This window comes from Mesoplodon bidens (assembly GCF_964165515.1).
Source record: "Mesoplodon bidens genome assembly, chromosome: 6".
In the NCBI taxonomy this organism is placed as follows: domain Eukaryota; kingdom Metazoa; phylum Chordata; class Mammalia; order Artiodactyla; family Ziphiidae; genus Mesoplodon; species Mesoplodon bidens.
In genome coordinates, this window is record NC_138162.1 from 23,432,520 (window position 1) to 23,456,720 (window position 24,201).

At 39.6% G+C, this 24,201-nt stretch overlaps 1 protein-coding gene across 2 annotated transcripts in view; it reads left to right on the plus strand.

The window, feature by feature from the left end:
• Positions 1–4,605: 4,605 nt before the first annotated feature.
• Positions 4,606–24,201, plus strand: part of FRMPD1 (FERM and PDZ domain containing 1) — a gene marked incomplete at its 5' end in the record, with an annotated part of 46,549 nt that continues 26,953 nt past the window's right edge. For both annotated transcript variants that reach the window (XM_081237084.1, XM_081237085.1), the window contains 4 exons: positions 4,606–4,706; positions 19,441–19,598; positions 20,453–20,555; positions 23,782–23,827. In XM_081237084.1, coding sequence (XP_081093210.1) covers positions 4,606–4,706; positions 19,441–19,598; positions 20,453–20,555; positions 23,782–23,827 — 408 coding nt within the window. The remainder of the gene's footprint in view (positions 4,707–19,440; positions 19,599–20,452; positions 20,556–23,781; positions 23,828–24,201) is intronic.

Below are 24,201 nucleotides of genomic sequence, written 5' to 3' on the forward strand. Positions count from 1 at the left end.
TTTAAACTGAACTGCACAGGCTTTGCTGAGTCAGGGAGCGCTTATAATGGCTTGGCTGATGTGATTTGTTTGGTCTTTGGGGATTCCTAGATGAAGGCATGTCCCTACCCACAGTCCAGATGTATAATGCAAATTAATTCTTTTAATTAGAGCCATATATGTTTACAGAAATCAATTAGCTAAGCTGTATTTGTGTTTGTAATAATCCCCTGTAAGTAACCACTGCAGTTTGATGACCTTTGAAAGGAATGGAAAATCATTATGGATGAGTCTGAGATCCTTGGCAACACTGCGGTCATTTGGAGGTTGAAACAACATAGTGGTCAGAGATTTTGTATCTTCCAGAGATGTGGTGACTTCAGGAGTTCCAGCTACGCCAGGGGATGTGGGTCTTTGAATTTTGAGACAGAGCACAACAAATATCATCTTGTCTGCTTTTTAGATCTAGTAGAGACCTCAAGTCACATGGATGGAAAACCTGCAGAAGTTGTCTGGTCCCTGAACTCCACTGTAAGGTCCCTTCTACATCCACGCAGAGTTAGTTATCCAGCCTCTGCTTGACTGCCTTCAGTGACCAGGATCTTGCTAATTCTTGAGAAAACTCATCCTGTTCTTGGATCACTAGGAACACTAGAGAGGTCTAGCCTCAGCCTGAGCTGGAGTCTCCCTCTCTGTGGCATTCCCCCATTAATCTTGGAACTGCACCCCAGAAACATATGGCATATGTCTCTTCTACCTGGTGGCCTTTTGGCCACTTGTGAACCATGATCATATAGGCCACCTCCAAATCTTTGCTGAATAAACATTCTCTGATTTTTCAGTGAGTCTTTATATGACTTGGTTTTAAGTCTCCTTAGCATCCCAGACCCCTATAGGAAGGTGCTGAAAGTGTGATGCTCAGACATAAGGCAAACCAAGTTAACCTCCATATCCTCTAATTGCTAGCTGACTCGCTCCTGTTAAGGGCCTGACTGAGGCAATTGATACTTGAAAACAATAGGCTGTAGGCTTTACTGGACATTTATTTTTGTATCCTTTGTGATTAGTCTCTGTGTTGTCAGGACACTAGAATCTACATTCTTGACCCTCCCTAGTAAGTCTCACAGAAATATGATGTGGTTTTGTGTCCTTGGCAAAAAGACATTAAGTAATCCTTATTATAAAAGAGCTTTTGCAATAACAAGAAGGCAGACATTCTAGTAGAAAGATAAGGAAAAACCAGAAATAAAAAAGTAACAAAAAAGAACCATAAATGGCCATAGTGCATAAAAAATGTCCAGATATACAAGTAATCAAATAACTTCAAATCAAAACTATTGATATAATGAGCTCTGATCTGGAAATATGTCCATGATACATTCACCAGTTAAAAAATGCAAGATGCAGACCACTGAGCATAGCATGATTGTATTTTTGTGGCCTATATATTTTAATATACGTAATATAGGTCTCTATAGATTTAGGGCAAAGTTAGAGTGAATACCCACCAAATTGTTAACAGTGATAATCTCTGGGAACTGGACTGGATGTTTGAAGAAAGATACTCAATTTATATAATTTTTAATGTGATGGAATTATATGTGACATTTACTTTTGTTTTCTATATTTCTCAAGAAATATATGTTTAAACTAATAATTAGATGCTACTTTCCATCCCATTAACAAATATTTTAAAAATAATATCTAATATATAAGAGAATGTGGATTGTATTTACTTTTGTCTTCTGTATTTTTCAAAATATAAACATTTAAGTCATACATAGGCACTATTTTCCATCCTGTTAGCAAATATTTTTAAAATGATAGTATTCAATATTTACAAAGGTCTGTCCTGGCAGGAGTGCAGATTGGTACCTTCTTGGAAGCAACTTGACAGTACACATTCCAAATTCTTAAAAATGAACATATGCTTAAATCCAGTAATTTCATTTCTAGGAATTAGCCCAAGAAAATACCTGGGAAGTAGCCTTTTACCATGAATAAGCATATTCATTGTAAAGCTTTCACAATAGTGAAAAATTGGAAACAGCACAAACATCCAATGATAGACTTATTGAATAAATTATGATATGGCCAAAGAAAATAATACTATGTAGCAATTTCAAATGATATAAATGTGGGCTTCCCTGATGGCGCAGTGGTTGAGAGTCCGCCTGCCGATGCAGGGGACACAGATTCGTGCCCCGGTCCGGGAAGATCCCACATGCCGCGGAGCGGCTGGGCCTGTGAGCCATGGCCGCTTAGCCTGCGCGTCTGGAGCCTGTGCTCTGCAACGGGAGAGGCCACAACAGTGAGAAAAAAAAAAAAAAAAGTGAAGACAGTATTCAGCTCTGCTGTCCCCATTGTAGAAAAAAGCTAGACTGACACATTCCTTGATCTAAATGGAATTTATTTTTGGTTGCAGCCTATGTTTTACACCCATTAATTTGTATTTGGCTGCCATTTGATGAAAAGTGTAAGTCTGGGTTTCCAAAGTGATGAGTTTGGGTGTCCTGCTTTCATTTTTATATGAAAATGGTTAGTGCACTCCTAGTATAGATCCCACTGTTATTCTGCTGATTACTGATAGATTCTAGTTGCTAATATTTTATTTGGGATATTTACTTTGATATTTATAAGGGAGATTGTATTTTTGCCTTATTGTAGTGTTTTTATCAGAATTGGTATCAATGTTATACTGACTGATTAAAAAGAATTTGCGCTAGAATAGCTAACATAACATTGGGGAAGATAAACTAAGCTGGCTAAAAGCAGCATGATATCCTGGATTGGATCCTGGAACAGAAAAGGAGCATAAATGGAAAAACTGATGAAATCTGAATAAAATTTATAGCTTAGCTAATATTAGTGTACCCATGTTAATTTCTTAGTTTTGACAAAGTTACAATGATTATGTAAGATGCTAAATTAGGGAAAGCTGAATGAAGGGTATATTGGAACTCACTGTATTATCTTTGCAACATTTTTACACATCTAAAATTATTCCAAAATTAAAAGTTTCTATTAAAAATAAAACAAAAAAATTGTCAAGGTGAGCTACGTCTTATAGATTTGTAAGGATTCACCTTTGAACCTCTCTGCCTGGAATTTCTTGGAGTGTGCTCTTTAACAATTTTCTCTTCTATGGTAATTGTCTTTTTAGATTTTCTATCTCTTCTAGGGTCATCTTATATCATTTATATTTTCCTTGAAAACCATCCATATTATTAAGGTTTCCAAATGTGTTTGTGTAGTGTTAAGCAACATAATCTCTTATAATTCTTTTTTATTTTCTCTGTATCCATGGTTATTTCACAATGTCATATCTTATTTTGTGTGAATATTTATTGGGTTGTGAAATTAATTGGGTGAGTTGAGACCAGTATTTTAAAAAGTAAATAGAAAAATATAAATATATATTGTTTTAGGAAAATTTATTCTCAAGCATATATACTATTTTTCTTGGTAACCTGATAATATCTATCAAAGCACAAATGCTTATAAATTTTGACCTCACAATTCAGTATCTGGAAACTTATCCAAATATATAATTGCATATATGCAGAAATGATATTTATACAACATAACTCACTGTGGTATTATTTACAATAGCAAAAGATTGGCAATAACCCAAATGTCTATCAAGGGAAGACTACTTTTTAAATTACAGTATATTCATACAATGTAATACTCAGTAGCTGTCAAAAAGAATGAAGAGGCATTCTTTGTATTAATGTGGAAAGATATCGAGGAAGAAAGCCTGTTGCAGAACAATGTGTATGGTGTACTATCCTTTGTGTTAAGAAGAGTACACATAAAATCTATATTTGTATTTGCTTGTATAGGCATACAGAAACTCTGGAAAGACAAATATCTCAAGTAGGAGAGCAGTGATTATGTATGGGTGTGGGAACTGAGTGGCTGGGGGCAGGGAAGGATAGAGAGGAGACCGTTCACTGTACAAAAATCTTATTTTTATTATTATGGTAAGAACGCACTTAATGTGAGATCTACCCTCTTAACAATTTTTTAAGTGCACAATACAGTAACTATGTATCCTTTTTTTTTTTTTTACAATCTGGGGTTTGAATTATACAAATTCAAAATTACCTATTCAAAAATTAGAATTTCCTATTCAAAAATTATATATAAAATATTGAGCAAAAGAAGCAGCACTCAGAAGAGTAGGCACAATGTGATTAGAATGCTTCCATGTCCATGCAGTTCCTGATGCAGGCAAAATGGAGCTGTGCCGTCCAGGGATGCACACATAGTTGAGGTGGCAGGGGGCAGTGTCACACAGAAGGTGTGTCTCTGACAGTGGGTCATAGTCACAGTTTGAGAAGGCTTATCTATTTTATTCCCTAATCCTTACGTTGAACCGTTTAAAATGTAAAACCTATCTGTGTACCACAAGACTGTGGACTCCTTAGGGCAGAGGGCTGCTAAAGTTCACTCTGTAGACACTGAGCACCTGTGTATGTTAGTTTCAGATAGAGAGCCCTAGTTATTTGATCAGCATGTCTTAAAATTGGCAAATACAGGAAGCATCATAGTGATTTGTCAGAATCCTCTTCCAAATGTTTTGGTTAGCTTCTTAAGAAAACTCTTCTTCCTTTTAGGTAAATGGAAGTGCTGGAGACCAGTTTATTCCAGACACGGAAAACACACAGAATAGAACAAATTGTGGCAAGATGGCTCCGGCGCTCCCGGGACAGCTCGGCCCGGTAAGGCTCCTGGGTTGGCAGAGATTTCTGTCTGTAAGGGTTCGGTGTCCCCGTGGGAGGAAGTTTTGCAGTCTTGGCAGCGTCTGGGGATCACTGTCTCCGGCTTGCTTTGTTCTTAACACCCTGTGATGGAAGAAGTGTAAATGGGTCAGCAATTTCGCTGGAGTGCCTTTCTCTCTGTCCCTTTCCAAATCCTCCCCCTGTATTCTTCAAGGGCACCCACAGACACACAGAGATACTCACACCAAACTCATACATGCATTTACAGAGACACGCACATTCACACACAGATGGACTTATACACACTGACACACTCATACCCACATACTTGCACACATGTGCCTATATACTCTGGAACACACACTGTTTTGAATCCACACTCACACATGATCACTGTCCCTGTCTCTGGCTGTCTCACACACGCCCCTTGTCTTAGTACTTGATGTCAGGCAATCTGCTGTTTATACTCTTTCCCTGTCTTTGTTTACAGCAGCTGTTCCTTCCTTGCAGGCCCTATTTCATTCTAAACAAAATGAAATGAAATCAAATACAGATTTGATTTGACTGCTACAAGAGAACTTAAAATATGTTGTGTTTCAAAGCGCTCATTTTCAGTCTCAGATTTCCCATCTGGCGCTGACATGGAGATGAAATATCACGTGTCAGGTGTTTCTGAGACATATTCTTCCAAAGGAACTGGAAACAGCTGTTGTGCTGCTGAGCAATAAACCTTGCTCAGAGCTGCACACACTACGATGAGATAAGGCTGGGAGAATTAGCCCTATTTTACAGGTGAAACCCTGAGGCTCAGAGAGTGACTAGTTTACGACCATCCCCACCCCCTGCTCTGAAACTTTGATGGGTCCTCATCTTCTACAGGATGAATTTAAACATTTTTTGGTTAGACATTCAAGGCGCTCCATGGTTGACCCACAATCCATTACAGCTATTTGTCTTACTGTTCTGCTTCATCAACATCATACTCCAGCTGAAATGATCTACTTGCTATTCCCCTACTACAAGCACCCGACTTCCCCTTCCACCCCTTAGACCTGGGTTTCCGTGCCACGTCCCTTCCTCCCATCTCCATGTGTCCAGAACCCACTCATAGTTCAAGGTCTAGCTGAAATGCTGGGTCTCCCATGAAGCGTTCCCCAGCCCACAGTCAGAATTAGTCTCTCCCAAGGGGCCCCATAGTATTTGGTTTGTAGCATCAGCATTGTGCTTCTTCCGGTGTGTTCAACTTAAATTTGAGCACATCTCTTTTCTTTCTTCTAGACCACAAGCTCTATGGAGGGCAGGGAAAGTACTGGCCACATCTCATAGCCCAGAGATGATTGAGTTCCAGGAGATTGCAAGTAGTCAGGTAGTGCTTGGTGAATGAATGGGAAAACTCCTAGGTACATTGTTTTCTAAAGTGGATTCTGCAAAACCTAGTCCTGTGTGATGCTTTCTACTAAAAAAATGTTCCATGGCCAGATATATTTAGGAAGTGATGCAGCCTATATCCCACTCCTACCCACCCACTCTTGGTGATTCATAGTGCATTTTAGCACATTAAAGGCTCTGAGAAGTCCTGCAGAAAAAGACCTGTGTAACTTTAACTTGATGTTGCCTGAATATTTGACCTTGGAACTCTCTAATATCTAGCTTCTCTCACAGAATGTAAATGAAAGGCAACATTGGCCTCTAGGAAGCTTTTTTTTTTTTCACATCTATTTTGAGATATGTTTCACATACCATAAAATTCACCCACTTAAAATGTACAGATTTATTTAGTGTATATACAGTTTATATTTAGTGTATATACAAAATTATGCAACAATCTAATTTTAGAACACTTTCAATACCCCAAAAAGAAACCCCATAACTGTTAACAGTCATTCCCCGTTTGCCCTTCCCCCAGCCCTAGGCAACCACTCATCTACTTTCTGTCTCTATAGATTTGCCTATTCTGGACATTTCACATAAATAGAATCATACAATATGTGGTCTTTGTGACTGGCTTCTTCACTTAGCATAATGTTCAAGGTTCACTCATGTTATAGCATGTTTGGCATGTAGCATTATTGCCAAATAATATTCCATTATGGAATATTTTCTATGTCCATCAGTTAATGTACACTTGGGTTGTTCCACTTGGGGCTATTATGAATAATGCTGCTATGAACATTTGTGTAAAAGTTTTTCTTTGAACATATGTTTTCATTTCTCTTGGGTTTGTACTTAGGAGTGGAATAGCTGGGTCATTTAGCAACTTGATGTTTAACCTTTTGAGAAACTGTCAGACTGTTGTCCAAAGTGGCTGCACCATTTTATATTTCCATCAGCAGGGTATGAGGGTTCCAATGTCTGCACATCTTTGTCAGCACTTGTTATTATCTGGTTTTTTTTATTATAGACATCCTAGTGGGTGTGAAGTGGTACTGTATCTCATTGTGGTTTTGATCTGTATTTTCCTGATGGCTAATGATGTTGAGCATCTGTCCATGAGTCTAGTAGGAAGTTTGTTTTCCAAGTGCTTGAGAAAGAGCAGAAAAAGAAGGAAAGCTTCCTGGCAGTGTCCATGGAAGACATCATTTCTGTGTTTCTAGGATAAATCACATGTAGCCTTATTTAAATTGTTTCTCATCTCTAATCCTGCAGCCTTGATTCAGGCTGGGTTCTTGGTGTCCTCAGATTACTCGAAAATGATCAAGAACTGAAAAGCATAAATAATTGCAGTTTCCCTGGAGTAGAGTAGATGGTACCACCTGCCACCCAGTTGCTTAATCAGGAGACCCGTGAGTCAAACTGAATTTTCCTCTCTTCCTCACATTCTGTTTCCACCCCATCAGCAACTCTTGTCAGTTCACCTTCCAACATATCTCTGATCTGTCCACCTCTCTGTCCCTGGGGGGCACTGCCATGGTCACTCACTCTTTCTCTGCTCCACCCTGAAGCCACAGTGGACACTTTGGAATACAAACTGCTCGTGTCCCACATGCTCGCCCCAGGCTCTACCCCACCCCAAACCATTCAGTGGCCCACCTGCCACTGCGCCACGGCCTGCAAGTCCCTTTATGATCTGTTCCTGGTCTAACTCTCCAACTTCATCTTGTTCCTGCTGCTTCCTTGGCAGAGTGCTTACCCCCCTCACCACACTTAATAATAACATATCCATTTAGTTACTTGTTCTTTGTCTACCCTCCCCCACCTGTTTATTATATGACTCTCCTACTCCAACCCTCCTGCCACATATGAGACCAAAGACCATAACTGTCTTGTCTTACAAAGTATCTTCAGCCCTAGAAGAGTGCATACATAGTATGTAGTAGATGTTCAATGAATTTTTATTGATTAAGGGCTTTCATAATAAGGGACTATATTATTTATTTAAAATACATTTAAATTTGGGCCCTCCCTGGTGGCGCAGTGGTTGAGAGTCCGCCTGCCGATGCAGGGGACACGGGTTCGTGCCCCGGTCCGGGAGGATCCCACGTGCCGCGGAGCGGCTGGGCCCGTGAGCCATGGCCGCTGAGCCTGCGCGTCCGGAGCCTGTGCTCCGCAACGGGAGAGGCCACAACAGTGAGAGGCCCGCATACCGCAAAAAAAAAAAAAAAATACATTTAAATTTTACATCCTTTCTTCTTCCAAGAGGAATTTTTGATGGCTTACAGTTTTTTTTTGTTTTTGTTTGCGGTACGCGGGGCTCTCACTCTTGTGGCCTTTCCCGTTGCAGAGCACAGGTTCCGGACGCGCAGGCTCAGCGGCCATGGCTCACGGGCCCAGCCGCTCTGCGGCACGTGGGATCTTCCCAGACCGGGGCACGAACCCGTGTCCCCTGCATCGGCAGGCGGACTCTCAACCACTGCGCCACCAGAGAAGCCCCGATGGCTTACAGTTTTAAAACATATAAAAACTTTTAAATAAAGACTGGAAAATTTGTAAATAGATTGCAAACCAATTAGATGTAGGATTTAGCATTTGAGTACTAACATTGGCTCTGAGTTTCCTGATAGCCAGGTCAAGAAATGAAAGAAGTACATTGAAGTGTTTTTTATAGTCCAGAAAAAAAGGCAACATAGGGACTTCCCTGGTGGCGCAGTGGTTAAGAATCCGCCTGCCAGTACAAGGGACACGGGTTTGAGCCCTGGTCTGGGAAGATCCCACATGCCGTGGAACAACTAAGCCTCTGCGCCACAACTACTGAGCCTAAGCTCTAGAGCCTGTGAGCCACACCTACTGAGCCCATGAGCCACACCTACTGAGCCCGCATACCACAGCTACTGAAGCCCGCTTGCTTAGAGCCTGTGCTCCACAACAAGAGAAGCCACTGCAATAAAAAGCCCGTGCACTGCAACCAAGAGTAACCCCGGCTTGCAGCAACTAGAGGAAGCCCATGCACGGCAACAAAGACCCAACACAGCCACAAAGAAAAAATAATAATAAATAAAATAAATTTTTTAAAAAACGAAACATAGAAGTTAATCTGTAGTCATATAATTTTACATGCATCTTTTAGCAATCCTGTTTTTTTTCAGACTTTTAAAAGCTTCCACTCATTTCAGCCAGTTGTACTTGCTTACTTGTAATTGCCATTTTTTCCATAAAAGTTAAACTTTATCTCTGACACTAATTGAATTGTCTAGGAGGAAATTAGTCAAAAATAACAATTTCCATTTCCAAACATTATTAAATAAATTGTTAACTTTTATGAACCTTGGTAATTTTAGAGCTTTATAATGCATCTTAAAATGGATGTTTTTCTGGGGAAGAGTGTCAACTTTTAAAGTTGCTTTGATTTCTTCAATTTTAAATTAATTTTCAGTGGGTGGTTATACAATCACTAGTCAAATTCGGATAGTGGCACTCAGTTTGAATGTGTGTGTGTGCTTGTGTAGATTGCAAGCCTAGTGATACCTATAATTGTAGAAATACAGAATTACTCAGATATTATTAAGATGACTACTCTCTTACTACTTAATTTCACATTCCAATATAAAAATGACATTTACAGTATCAATGCTTTTTTAGAAATAACTAACCCCCCAAGTGGTCTCTGTGACATGTTTTGAATTTCTGTAAAAATAGTGTAATACAAACTACTTAATAAAAGCTGCAACATAGTGACATTACATTATAAACTATTTTTAACCATTTTACTTTGAACTAAATTGTCATCTTCTTAACAGCTTTGTATAACTAGGGAGGTGATAAACTGAGAATGACATGTTATAGAATACTTTTCCACTTAATTATGCCATTTTTTGTCTCCTACAATTTTCAATTTTTATATAGTTAAATGATATTCTCTTGGTGATTTCTTTAATTGCTTCTAAGCTTAGAAAATCCTCACCCAATAAATAATTTAATTAATTAATTTTCAATTTGATAGTTTAAGATATTTTATATTTAATTTTTAAATTTGGAGTTTATTTTCATATAGGTTGTGAGATGTAGATCTAACTTGTTTTTTTCCAAAATAAGTAATGTTTGCATCACCGTTAACTGTGAGTGATCTTTCCTTTCTTCACTTTTATTATATATGAAATTCTTGTGTCTGTGAGTGGGAAATTGTATCTCTTCCTGGACTAGCTATCCTGTTCCATTGATCTAACGGCCTGTTTTCACACACCTGTATTAAAACTATTTACATTTATTTTCTATTAAACTAGACTTTTTTTTTTTTCTTTGCGGTACGCGGGCCTCTCACTGTTGTGGCCTCTCCCGTTGTGGAGCACAGGCTCCGGACGTGCAGGCTCAGTGGCCATGGCTCATGGGCCCAGCCGCTCTGTGGCATGGGAGATCTTCCCAGACCGGGGCACGAACCTGTGTCCCTTGCATCGGCAGGCGTACTCTCAACCACTGCACCACCAAGGAAGCCCTAAACTAGACTTTTATTACTCTTCATTTTCCATTTTTTTTACTCTTACCTACCTATTCTTCCATGTGAACTTTAGAATAATTTTATTGTATTATTAAAATAATTTTGCATAAGATTTACTGAATTCTCTTATGCTTAATCAGAAATAGTTTTATAGAGCAGGACTTAAAAATAATAAAGAGTTTGATGAATTTGATGCTTTCATCTTGGTGCTTGGTTTTATCCTCAGGGTTTAAAAAGATTTCTTTCCTTCAATTTATCTTGAATCTTAATACTAGTGAACACACATGCACATGTTTGTGCACATGTGCACACACCCACATGTAGACACAGGCATACATATTCACACATATGCACACACGCACACACATGCATCATGGCATCATTGTATCAGAGCCCTGGCTATTGGTTTTGCACTCTTTACAAATTTACTTGTTCATTATAACCATAGTCTATTTACTAATTATAAGGATGGTATCTTTGACCTTTATAATACTCCTAATGATGTAGAAAGACCATTTCAGGTACCAGTTTTTTATTGCTCTTTGACCCATGGGCAAAAGCAGAAAGACTCGAACAGAACAGGTTAGAAGGCTCCTGTGCTGCATCTGCAGGGTTGCCATTGTCTCCTGAACCTCCTTTTTAAAGTAACAGTGGAATAATTTCTCCTCCTCTCAACTGTAGGCCTTTGCACTATACTCACAATATGTACATTCATTGGTCCCCTAGAAACTTTCACAGCCACAAGCATAGTCCTATGATTATGACTACATGATAAATTTCTTTCTGGTACAAGCTGCTACTTCTATTTCTTCTTTCTTTGAATAAACTTTAGATTAAAAAGCCAGTTTATACCAGATGTTAGCTTTTAAAATCACTCAAGCTGAACATAATACAGTGTTTAACCATAGATTCAAAGTAGTTTCTCCACATCCTGCTGGAACTCAAAGGTGAATTCTTTGTTGTTACAAGATAGAGGCAAAATATATTTTCCAACCTATTAGAGAGCAGATAAAAAGCCAGAGAATATTTGAAACCTAATCTATCTCTATGTGTTATTTTTTCTTCTCAGCATTATTGATCAGCTCAGTATGAACTTATGACCCATAAAATATAGAATTAGTCTACACGAGGCTATTTTCATGATAAATTTTTCATGTTTTTTCTAGTTCTACCTTAGGCTTGATCCAGTTATCTGACAGGAATTCTATTAGTGTCTCCAGGTCTTATGCTGTTACAAAGTAAAATCGCAGCAATGACCTCAGATTTATGATTTGAAACCATTACAGAGGCATCAGACATAGGTTTTTGGATTGTCGGCGCTTAGTTTGATATTTATAAGGTTCTTCAGAGGAGGAAATTTTGCTACAGAGATCACTTCCTTCAGTTCTCTGTCAAATATTGAACATTCTTTGTGAGGAGAGGCCACGGTTTGGTCCTGTTCTTAAGCAATCCCTTTCCAAACAAAAGCTGAAATGTGGCCTTTGGGGAAAATGTCAAAAAACAGACTTTGGGCCAAAGTTCCTGATGCCATCCAGGGATTAGTCAGCACAGCGGGGCTTCATTTGTCTACCGTTGTTGAGGAGCATACCATTCCAAATGTAAAAGTCAGATAAATGAAGCCTATCCACTTGAAAAGCATCAAAATGGATTCTGTTCTAAATATGGTAAGGTCTGTGGTTTTCTTTTGGTCTCCAAACATTTATTAAGCCGTGTTCTGTGCCTAGCATTGAGTTCAGCACATGGGGCAAGAAAGACACGGTTTTGCCATATGAGCTGTTGTCTAGAAAGGACAAGAGACTTCACACTGGTCATTTCAAAGATGATGTGTGTTTCAAAAAGGGATGTACAGGTTCTGTGTACAGGTTCAGCAGAGGGAGAGGAATATTTCTGCCAAAACCAGAAGATCGAGTAGGAGCTGGGCAGATAATGTATGGTTGGGTGTTTTGGGAAATCTCTAAAGAGTGTTATGTTAGGGGTTGGGGGTATTCTAGGCAGAGGGAAGACCTTGTGTATTTGAGGAACTCCAAGGATACTAGTTTGGCTGGAACAAAAATATCGAGAGAACAAGTGGCTTCATTGTAGAGGCTTCAGTGGTGGGCAGGCGCTGTATTAAGCCATATTAAGGATTTTGGATTAGGCCATTTAGTCAGGGCAGATATATGAGCAGGTTTGCATTTATAATATCAGTCTGGTTGCTGGATGGAGAATCATTCAGGTGAGATAAGAATGAAAAGTGGGGAGACCAGCTAGGAGACTGGTCTCCTACAGAAATCTTCAGGACAGGTAACAGGGTCCTGAAATAGAATGGTGGTCATGGAGGTATAGAGATAAATGGACATCTTGGAGATCTTTTGTAGTACTGACGGATAGGATATTAGGGGTGAGAGCAGGGTAAAGTCAAAGATGACTCCCAGGAGTCTGGTTTGAGCAACTGATCCTCGTCCTGATACCATTTACTGAACTCTGGGACATGGATAAGATGGGTCTTGATTAGGACGATTGTCATAAGGCTGAGCTATATTTCAAATTAAGCAAACAAAGCACAAATGACAAACACTGAACTCTGTCACATTCAAATTGTCTGCTATTTATTAGTGGTTAAATATACATTTCCACCTTTGCTAATCATATTAGAGGTACTATTTTGCATCAAGCTCTCTCTATATAGTATTTTGCTCATGTATTCACCTAATAAGCACAGATGCTTTCTGTGGGCAAAGTTCTTCACTCGGTACGGTGAGAAATACAGAGGTGGGTAAAAAGTGGTTCCTGCATTCCAAGAATTTACAGTCTATTCGGGGTGATGATATATGGAATCAGTTATCACTGAAGTTGAGGTGCTCTAAGCCAAAAGAGCTCAGAGCTGAGAGAACTTGTGTCTAGCTAGGAAATCAGAGAAGGCATTTTGGAAGAGGCAGCATTTGAGCTGGGCTTTGATTGGCCTCACATTTTCCTGTGAGGTAGCTGCATGAACTGAGGCCCAGATGCAAAACTGGTGCAGCAGGTAAGATTAGGCTGGAGTGATAGCCTGGGAAGGAGAGTGGGTAGGGAATGTTGGCCAGGGCCTAAGACTTAAAGACAAAGGAACATGAGAGTAAGGTTGAGGAGTTTAACTTTTATCCTGTGAGTGATGGGGAGCTGTGGGGACAGAATAATTTGATCTCTCCCTTAGGAAGGGGGTTTGAACCACAGTTTAGAAGATGCTCTGGAAGGGTATTTTCTAAGCTGTGTTTCCATGTATGTCTAAGATTCACAGGCTTGTGGTACTTCATTGATGTAGAGTCTTGGGGCAATTCCTTACTATGCTTGATTTATCTGTTCTCTGTTGGGTGGTTTCAAGTTTTTGCACTATTCTAAATAAAACTATGGTAAATATTTTTGAATATTCAAGAGCTAGGGTCTTTTGAGTTCATACTCTGTTCTAGGACTTTATGGCACAAGGAACACAGAGATGAATAACAGTCACCCTTATCTTCTAGGAATTCATAGCCTAGTGCCAATAATATTTTATTTTGGGGGAGGGCAGTTATTACTTTGAGGAATGTCAGTCAAAACGGTAACAGAAGTTCAAAGAAAATGATCAAATTTTAAATTCATATGATAATTTCCCTGATTATTTTCCAGAGAGATTGAATAGCCAATTTATACAGTCAACCTTAAATACCAGGGCCCATACATGTTGGGCTTTATTATTTTTATTCATATTTGGTGCTTTAGTAGACTAGTTCTCTGTAGTCCTTTCAGCTGTGCTTCTTCAATGACTAAGGTTGCACATTTTCTGTTATTTACCAACTTTATTTCTTCATGTGCAAGTTGTCAATTCACTTGCTTTGAGCATGTGAAATCTGGGTACTTACTGCATGTATTTATGCCCATTCTGCATATATTTTTATTGTAAGCTTTTTCCCTCTAGGATTTTATTTTTTTAATTGATTTACTTATTTTCAACAGTTCTATTTAGATATAATTTACATGCCATGCAGTTCACCCACTTAAAATGTACAAGTCACTGGTTTTTAGTGTATTCACAAGGATGTACAGCCATCACCACAATGAATTTTAGAAGATTTTCATCACCCCAAAAAGAAACTCCATACGTATTAGTAGTCACTCTCCATTTCCTTTCAAAACCCTCCTTCCCCAGCCCTAGTTCAATCACTAATCTACTTTCTGTCTCTATAGATTTACCTATTCTGGACATATCACATGAATGGAATCATACAATTTGTAGTCTTTTGTAGCTGACTTCCTTCACTTAGCATAATGTGTTCAAGGTTTATCCATGTTATAGTATATATCAGTATTTCATTCCTTTTTATTGCTGAATAATAGTCTACTATGGAATATTGTCTTTGTCATTTCATTAGTTGATGTACACTTGGGTTGTTTCCACTTTGGAGCTATTATGAATAATGTTGCTGTGACCATTTGTGTGCAAGTTTTGTGTGGACATAATGCTTTCAGTTTTCTTGGGTATATACCTAGGAGTGGAATTGCTGGGTCATATGGTACTCAATGTTTAGTCTTTTGAGGAACTACAAGACTGTATGAGGGTCTCATTTTCTCCACCTTAGCCAACACTTGACCTATCTTTTTGATTATAGCCATCCTAGTGGGTATAAAGTGTTATGTCACTGTGGTTTTGATTTATATTACCATAATGGCTAATGATCTCTTCTTGTGCTCATTGGCTGTTTGTATATTTTCTTTGGAGAAATATCTATTCAAATTATTTGCCCAATTTTTATTTGGGTTATTTGTCTTTTTTGTTTAAGTGTATTATAAGAATTCTTTATGTATTCTAGATGCAAGGTCCTTATTAGATATATGATTTGCAAATATTTTCTCCCATTTTGTGGGTTGTCTTTTCACTTTCTCAGTGGTGTCCTTTTTTTAAAAAATAAAACTATTTATTTATTTATTTTTGGCTGTGTTGGGTCTTTGCTGCTGCGTGTGGGCCTTCTCTAGTTGTGGTGGCGGGGGGGCTACTGTTCATTGCGGTGGCTTCTCTTGTTGTGGAGCATGGGCTCTAGGCTGCGGGCTTCAGTAGTTGTGGTATGCGGGCTCAGTAGTTGTGGCTCATGGGCTCTAGATCTAGCACAGGGTCAGTAGTGGTGGCGCACGGGCTTAGTAGCTCCATGGCATGTGGGATCTTCCTGGACCAGGGCTCAAACCTGAGTCCCCTACATTGGCAGGTGGATTCTAAACCACTGCACCACCAGGGAAGTCCACAGTGATGTCCTTTGAAGCAGGAGAGTTTTTAATTTTGAAGAAGTTCAGTTTATCTGTGTTTTCATTTGTTGCTGTGCGTATCTAATATGACACCAAGGTCACAAAGATTTATTCCTATATTTTCTCCTAAGAGTTGTATAGTTTTATCTCTTGTATTTAGGTCTGTGATTCATTTTGAGTTAATTTTTGTATACAAGATGAAGAAGTTATAAACTTTTATCATTTAATATTTCTCCTTGTGTCCTATTCTGTTATCTAATCTTTTATTTATTTGTATTTATGTATTAGCTATTGAAATTCACATTCAAACCATCCATCTTATATCTTATGCCTGTCTCTAATTTTCTAATCCTTAAAAATGTGTCTCCTCTCCAGAAGCTGGCATAAAGTGTCCATATTTATTTCTAGTTTTTATAAGTCTCTCTTTTGACCTTTTTGAAATGTAATACTTTGTATGGTGTTTAGTACTGCAGTGTGGTGATTATGTCACCATGTTGAGTTATTTCTGGCTAGCCACCTAATATTTTAAAAGATTTTCTAAAGTTTCTATTCCGTTTCATTGGTGAAGACCACGCTATGCAGTATTGATCATCGCCTCTGTCTGATAGGAGCAGATTAAGATTGTGATCTATAGAAGAGAGAAAGATGGGTGTATGCACACACAAGTGTATCCACACATGAGTGTGTGCTTGTACATCTTGTTTACCCTCATTCTTGCAGCAGTATTTAGTGTTCAAGAGCCCAGGCTCCCAGGTCAAATAATCTAGGTTCAAGCACAACTCTTTTAAGGCTTCTAGGCTTCAAGTTTTCTCATATTTTGGAGAGCCACTCTACGTTAAAAGGTATCCACATCTCACAATAAATATTTTATATAACTATATAAGATTTGACAAATTGACATAAAGTACCTTTTAAGGCATTTGCTCTAACATCTGTTAATACAATTTTGAAGTTAGAAATTTTCTTTTGGCATATGAGAGTCTCGTATATTTTTCATACATTGTCATAGGCTCTAGATCTGTGCTGTCCAATATGGTTGCCACTATCCAGAGATGGCTGTTAAGCCCTTAAAATGTGGCTAGTATGACTGAGAGATTAAATACTTAATTTTATTTGATTTTAATTAATTTAAATGTAAAGACTGATCATTCAGTTATTGGAAAACTTTTAAGTATGTTCGGAAGAACTTGGGCCTGAAAATTTATTTTTTAACTGTAAATTTTATGAAATCTGAGAATTTCTGCTGAAAATATAGTGTCCAAGTTGATATGCTTTGTAAGTATAAAATACACACTAAATTTTGAAGACATAATATGAAAAAAGGGTGCAGAATAGCTCATCAATATTTTTTTATTGATTACATGTTGAAACGATAGTATTTTGGATATATTGGGTTAAATAAAAATATATTAAAAATCACTTGTTTCTTTTTTATTTCTTCCCCCATTTTCAGGTGGCTATTAGAAAAGTTACATTTACAAATGTGGCTTGCATTATACAGCTGTGCTGCAGTGCCTTTGAAGAAAGTAGCCCCAGTTTGAAACTCCCTCCCCAGCTATGTGACTTTAAGCAGGTTAAAGGTTCTCAAAGCAAGATTCAGTCTTCTTATCTATAAAATAGGGATAATAATCATACCTACCTCACAAGTGCGTTGTAAGGGTCAAATGAGCCATGAAAACAAGTTAGATCACTCCTTGGTACATAGTTAGTGCTCAATAAATGTTACAAATGATTATCGTTGTTGTTGTTACTGCTACTATTACTGTCATCAATTTATCAAGTTTTTTTTTAATTTGGAAGGATTTTTAACCAGTATTCCATCAAATTTATATTTTTGTTCAGTACTTACTTTCATTTTTCAATATGTAATCTTCCCAACCAGGAATCCAGCCTCAGTTTTACTGGCGTCTTCCTTTATTGCATCAGCTTATTAAGAATGCCTAGCGCCTAATACACATTCAGCTACTCTGTTTTTAATGAACTGTTGGATGCTTTTTGTGGCTGTGTTTTATGTGTTTATCCTGCAACTCCACTAAACCTATTTTTTAAGCACTAGCAATCTTTGTGAATTCATTTTCTAGGTGTAGATCATCAACTGTTTGGAAAAAAAAAGGTATGCTTATTATTCCTCTTATCATTTTTCCTTCTCTGATAAGTATTCCAGGCATTTCTCCTGCCACATTAAATAGGAGTAGTGTCTAGGGTGTCCTTCCTGTTGCTTTTTCAAAGGACTGCAGATGTTGATTTTTGCCTTTCAGTGCACTATATTATTTATTTTACTTAGAAAGTCCCTTTCAGAGCTTTAAAGTTTTCTTTTTTAAAAAAAATCAGGAATACCGATGGGTTTTATTCAGTATAAATTATCAGAGTTTTCTGTTTCCTCCCTCTTGTTAAGTCTGTCTTCTAACACTTCTCAGTATTACCCATATGCTCACCTAGGAGAAATCCTCTCCTTGCTCCTAAGAGAGCTCCTTGATGGATAATGTGCATAATAAGGCTTGGACTTATCACCTGCATTTTGGTTCCACGAAGCAGTTTTTTAATATTTCCTGGTCTTTGTTGAAACTTGAGATTATTATAAATGACAGAGAGGTGATTTTCAGATAACCGAGGTCCTATTGCATTGGGCAGAGTTCCTGACAGTGTTTGGTAAATAGATGAGAATAAATGATAAACCTTAGCTGCAGAGCCCCGAGGGAGCTGTTACTCCTCCACATTTCTGTTGTCTATAATGACAGTAAATACCTTATCCCATCACTATTTGACCTTCCTCAGAAAGAACCACTGACTCTTAGAAGGAAAAAAATCATTTGCCACAAGCAAATGAAAAATAGCTCATAAATTCGCTTTGTGGTATTGAGAGATAGAAAATATAACTTTCAACTTACCTGCTTTTAGATATATAGAGAACATACATTTTTTTAGCAGTTAATATAGAGAAAGTCTGCAATATCTGGGATTTTATACTGGAATCCTCACAGTTACAAAGTTGAAGGGGAAGCAACGTTCATTATAAAGTGAAAAAAATCACCAAAGAAACAACTCACCTATAAAAATTAGTCATCATTAGACATCTAAACTGAGCAATTCCTTGTTCCTATTCACAGTCCATGTTTTTCCTCTTCTGTACCTCTGCTGAAGCAGTGCCCCCTGCCTGGAATGCCTGTCCGTCCATCCATCCATTCATCCATCCATCCACCCACCCATCCATCCATCCATGCGTCCATCCATGAATCCATCCATCTATCCATCCATACATCTATGCATCCATCCACTCAGCAGCAGTTACTGAATATCTTCTGTGTGCCAGGATTTGGGCTGTGTAGATATACCCTCGACATCTCTCAGATGCCACCTCTTCTAGGTAGCAAATGCTTCCCTGATTCCCACAAAGTTAAAACTGCTCTACCTCTTCTCTGAGTACCCACAGCACTTCACAACCTCTCTTTTAGAGCACGGTGCTATGTCCTGCTGTCTTATCTACTGGCGTTTGTGTCGTCTCTCTCTCAAGAGGAGAGTTGGTATCCACTCAGCTCTGCATCTTCCTCCTCCAGAATGCCTAGGGCTGACCTGGTTTGTGGCCACCAACTAAACTCCCCTCTCTGTCTTTTTTACACACTCCTTCTCTTCCAGGGCTAAAGATGCTGCAGCTGATGGACCCCCTGGGATCCCAACCCAGACCATCATCCCTGTGAAACACACAGTAAAAATAGACAAAGACGATCTCCTCCAGGACTATGGATTTCACATTTCTGAGACCCTTCCCCTCACAGTGGTGGCCGTCACAGCAGGTAGGGGCTGACTGGGAAACAAGAAAGGATTTTGGCTTCTTGGGGGGGAAATATCCCTGGTTCTCTTCCCATCTCTCTGTGCTATAACATAATGTAGAAAATGCTACCCCAGAAAGCTAGACAGGGCACATCTAATTTCGACCTAATTCTGTCTAGGGCTTTGCACCTTCCTGTGGTGCTGGGAGGGAGGAGCTCCAAGTGCACTTGCTGATCTGCACCCCAGGTCCACTGGCCTCAGCCAGGGATTTTCCCACCTGTGGCCCCCTGGCCAGTCTCAGGGACAGTGACAGTATTGGGACCAGCAGGCCCTCCTCTCTGAACCCTACATGCTCTGAGCTGGGGAGAGTTTCTGGGCAGACAGTAATAGAAATTATTGATTTGTTTTCACTTGAGTCTCTGTAAAATATAGGCTGTATCAGGGTGAAGATGAGCAGGCTGGGAATGTGTAGTGTTTTTTGTCATACTTCAGCTATGTATTGATGTGAGATCTGGGACTAGTTAAAATCTATTAATTTGAATTTACACACACACACACACACACACACACACACCAGAGTTCTTTAGCAATGAATGTAGTAGATTCGCTGGCCAGCTCTGTTGATTCAGGGAGTTTCTGCTAGTCTTCTTTCCCTGGACAGTCTCCTAATATCCCTTGAAGGTGACGGATGGTAGGTACGTTATCCATGCTTTGTAAACAGGAAAACTGAAATCCATGTGAGCCCAAGTCTGGCCAGGGGTGGGGGTGAGCCAGAGCCCTGGGGACTGGATCAGGCTGCCATTCAGGTGAGCTGCTGTGACACATGGGGTCTGGGCCCTCCTGTCACGACATCAGTTACTTCTTTTCTCTTCAACAGGAGGCTCCGCTCATGGCAAGCTTTTCGCTGGTGATCAGATCCTCCAGATGAACAACGAGCCTGCTGAAGACCTCTCCTGTGAACGAGCAGTCGATATTCTGAGGTACTGAATTGTCTTCCGTCATCCACAGAATTATTATATATATTATTATATATATTGCACAGATTATTATAGAGCAAGGGTGGGAGACAGAAAGGGCATAACTGATATCCCTGGGATTTAAGTAAAGTGCAGGCTCCTTTAAAGCAGCAATAACAGCCTTGTTTTAGAATTCCATCTCGGTTACTATCTGCCCTCTTTCACCTGCCTACAGAAGTGATGGGGAGGCACAGGGTGCTCTATTTATCAACCCCCTGCAATGCCCAAAACACTGTGCTAGGCACTGCGGGGAATGTAATTATGAATAATACATAGGCCCTACCCCTTAAGGATGTATAGGGTTGTTGTAACGTATGCCAAAAATTAGACTAAATTGACACTAAGTCTGCTTATTGTTCTTTAACCCTTTTAATATCTCTTCCTAAATGTTCTTGGTGCAGCCTGGTAGGCATATACGTAGTTCCATTGGTATGGCACCTACCAACTTCTACCTGGTGTCATGGTGATTTTTGTAAATGTCTCACTTTCTGCTTTGACCATGATCTCCTTAAGACCAGGCACACAGTGGGTGCTCAGTGGAATGAGTGAATGTGGTTGGCACTGACAGTTGGCAACCCTGGTTTTAAGACAGAGGAAGTGAGTGACAGGAGTGAGGAGGCCTGACACATGTTCTATAGGCACGTGCAGCCTTTGTCTTTTAAAACTTTCACCCAACACTGTTTTAATGACTTTAATATAAATAAAAGGAAACGAGAAATAGAGTTAGAGGAAAGCCAGCTTGAAGATACTTCAAGTTTGTACTTTAGTCTGTGCCTTTTTGTGAGTGGTGGTTTTCATTTCTGAGGGCCTATTGTGTGCAACACACACTGAATAACAGGCAACAATAACAAAGTCAGAGAAAGAGAAAATGAAAATGCATAATGCAGTCTCCACCCTCAGGAAGTCCACAATCTCGCTGCGGAGAGACATAAGATTTATAGAGAATCCATCATAGTGTAGAAAATAGAATCCTCTCAACCACACCCAATATTGCTTCAAGATTGCCAGGGAGTAAGGTGAGTGAGTGGGGCAGCCAGGAAAGGATTTGATTATTTCATTTTAAAAAATGAAATATGGTTATGGAAATCATGAAGTTTGCTTTCCCAATTACTGGGTGGTTTTCTCAAAGAATTTCTCCATTCCAGCAAATGAATTTTAGATTTTCACTGCTACTAATATCTCTGCCAGGCTAGATCAAACTCTGACTAATAAACAAAAGTATTCACAATTTAAAACAGTAGACCAAAATTTGGATGTTTAGGTAACATTGAACCCTGATCTGTTCAATGGGCAAGGAACCCTGGGGGGCAAAGGGGCTCCACTCCCCAGACACTTACAGGATGGTAGTGCAGAGACAGCTCGTGTATACCCTGCTAAGATTGAGGGCAGACAGTGCTTCAAGAGAAGCAGGGGAAAGGGGCTATAAACGCTGGAGGTTCCTCCAACTTGTGGGGAAGCTGTGGTTTGACAAAACAGAGAAGAGTACAGAAGTATTTCGGCTGGCCAAGTTCTACCTTTAATGCTGGGTAGAATTTGGGCCACAAAGATGGAGGTGAAGGATGATCCATGCAAAGTGACAAGGAGGAGTGATTGGCTGGGGAGTAGGGGACACTGAGCGGTTCAGTTTGTCTAAGGCACTGGATACCTAGAGAAAAGTTCTGGGAAGTGAGGCCAGGATGATGGAGGATCTTGGTGCTGACACAGCGAGTTCAGGGGTTATTCTCCTCCTGGAAGACTGAACCACTGAAGACTCGTGAGCAGGGATGTGACCTGATGTATGCTGGCATCTGCACTCTCAGCTACATGCCTTGTGTGGGAATCCCGGAACTGCTTACTTTTTTAGCTTAGTTCCCAGTGTCATTGCCATTTATAAAAGTAAAAACCCAAGCAAACAAAAAACCAACAGAATCTCTCTAGTTCCTCCGATTATCTATCTGTGAGGCCAAACTGTCCTTTTGAGAGTACTTGGACATTGGTTTGTTGTGAACTCTCTTGAAAAAGACCTGTTCTTATATAAAATGGAAAAGAGGCAATCCCCAGGCACTTAGAAACCTCAGGTTGAGTTTATCTATTAGAGGAAGTAACACACTGGCAGCAGCTGACCTAAATGTTCATATTGCAAGAAATCAAATGAAATTATTTTGCAAACTGCTTCTCTAGCAATGGCAAAGATACAGGAAAATATGAATCGATTTTTCAGTTCTGTCCTCTAATACAAAGTGGAAGTTTGGCACTTACCTGGTTGATTTGATCACTTTTGGAACCTAAGAGATTATAACAAAACAAAAATGTCTAGTATTTGATTAAATGATTGGGCCCGCCAACCTTGTGTGCCCAAACACCATAAACTTGATGGCTTTTATCTGATCAATGTTATCGACATTCATTTATTCTATTTCATGAATGTTTAGCCAGTTTTCTGAAATAGCAACCTAAGTTTTCTGTGTTAGTGCTCTGTTTTCTCTTAAAATTTTTTTCTTTTTTTTTTTTTTGGACGTAAACCTAGCTAGTGGTCATAGCAACCGGATGAGTTTTCCATCATATAGACTAAATGAAAGATAAGTGGGGACTTCCCTGGTGGTGCAGTGGTTAAGAATCCGCCTGCCAATGCAGGGGACACGGGTTTGGTCCCTGGTCAAGGAAGATCCCACATGCCACGGAGCAACTAAGCCCCTGTGCCACAACCACTGAGCCCACATGCCACAACCACTGAGCCCGTGTGCCACAACTACTGAAGCCTGCGCGCCTAGAGCCCACGCTCTGCAACAAGAGAAGCCACCACAATGAGAAGCCCATGCACCGCAACGAAGAGTAGCCCCCGCTCACTGCAACTAGAGAAAGCTCACACGCAGCAACAAAGACCCAATGCAGCCAAAAATAAAATAAAATTTAAAAAAAGAAAGAAAGATAAGTGACTTAATTTAGTGGCTGTAGGTATGGACTAGATGGTAGAGGGAAGTATCTGAAGATTTTCTTAAGATAGCAGTGGCATCTGGGACAGCTTAAGTTCCTTCACAGATCACTGCTTTCTCAGTGTCCTTCTCAATTTTGCTGAGCCAAAGAAGCTGAGGAAAGAGAAGCTGCTTTGTAATTCTACCAGTCTTTTTGACCCTAACACACACACACACGCACACACACACGTGTATCACCCAGAATGATGACTTTTTTTACCTTTATTCTTTTTTTTCAGGGAAGCTGAAGATTCTCTTTCAATCACGGTTGTTCGCTGCACATCGGTATATCTCTTTTTATGTCTTGTGTGTTAGTTTCACCCGTCTTGGCCCCAAGACCCTGTACCCCCAGCAGAATATCCCCCGTAGAGTAAACAGCCTGTGTGCCAGTATTGTGGAGGACACAGATGTGGGTCCAGGCTTCAAGAACTCATGGTCCAGCTAAGGAGACAGACCTGTGATTATGCAGAGTGGGATGACAAGGGTACCAAACTAGGAGTTTCAAGACAGGTCTGAGTGATATCACTGTGGAGCAGTCATTTAGTTTCAGTTTTGACTTTTGTAAAACAGAGATGAGGACAATAACTGCCTTGTCTATCTAATGGTTTGTTCTGAGGACCCAACAAGGTGTGGAATGTGAACGTGTTTTATCGGCCTCA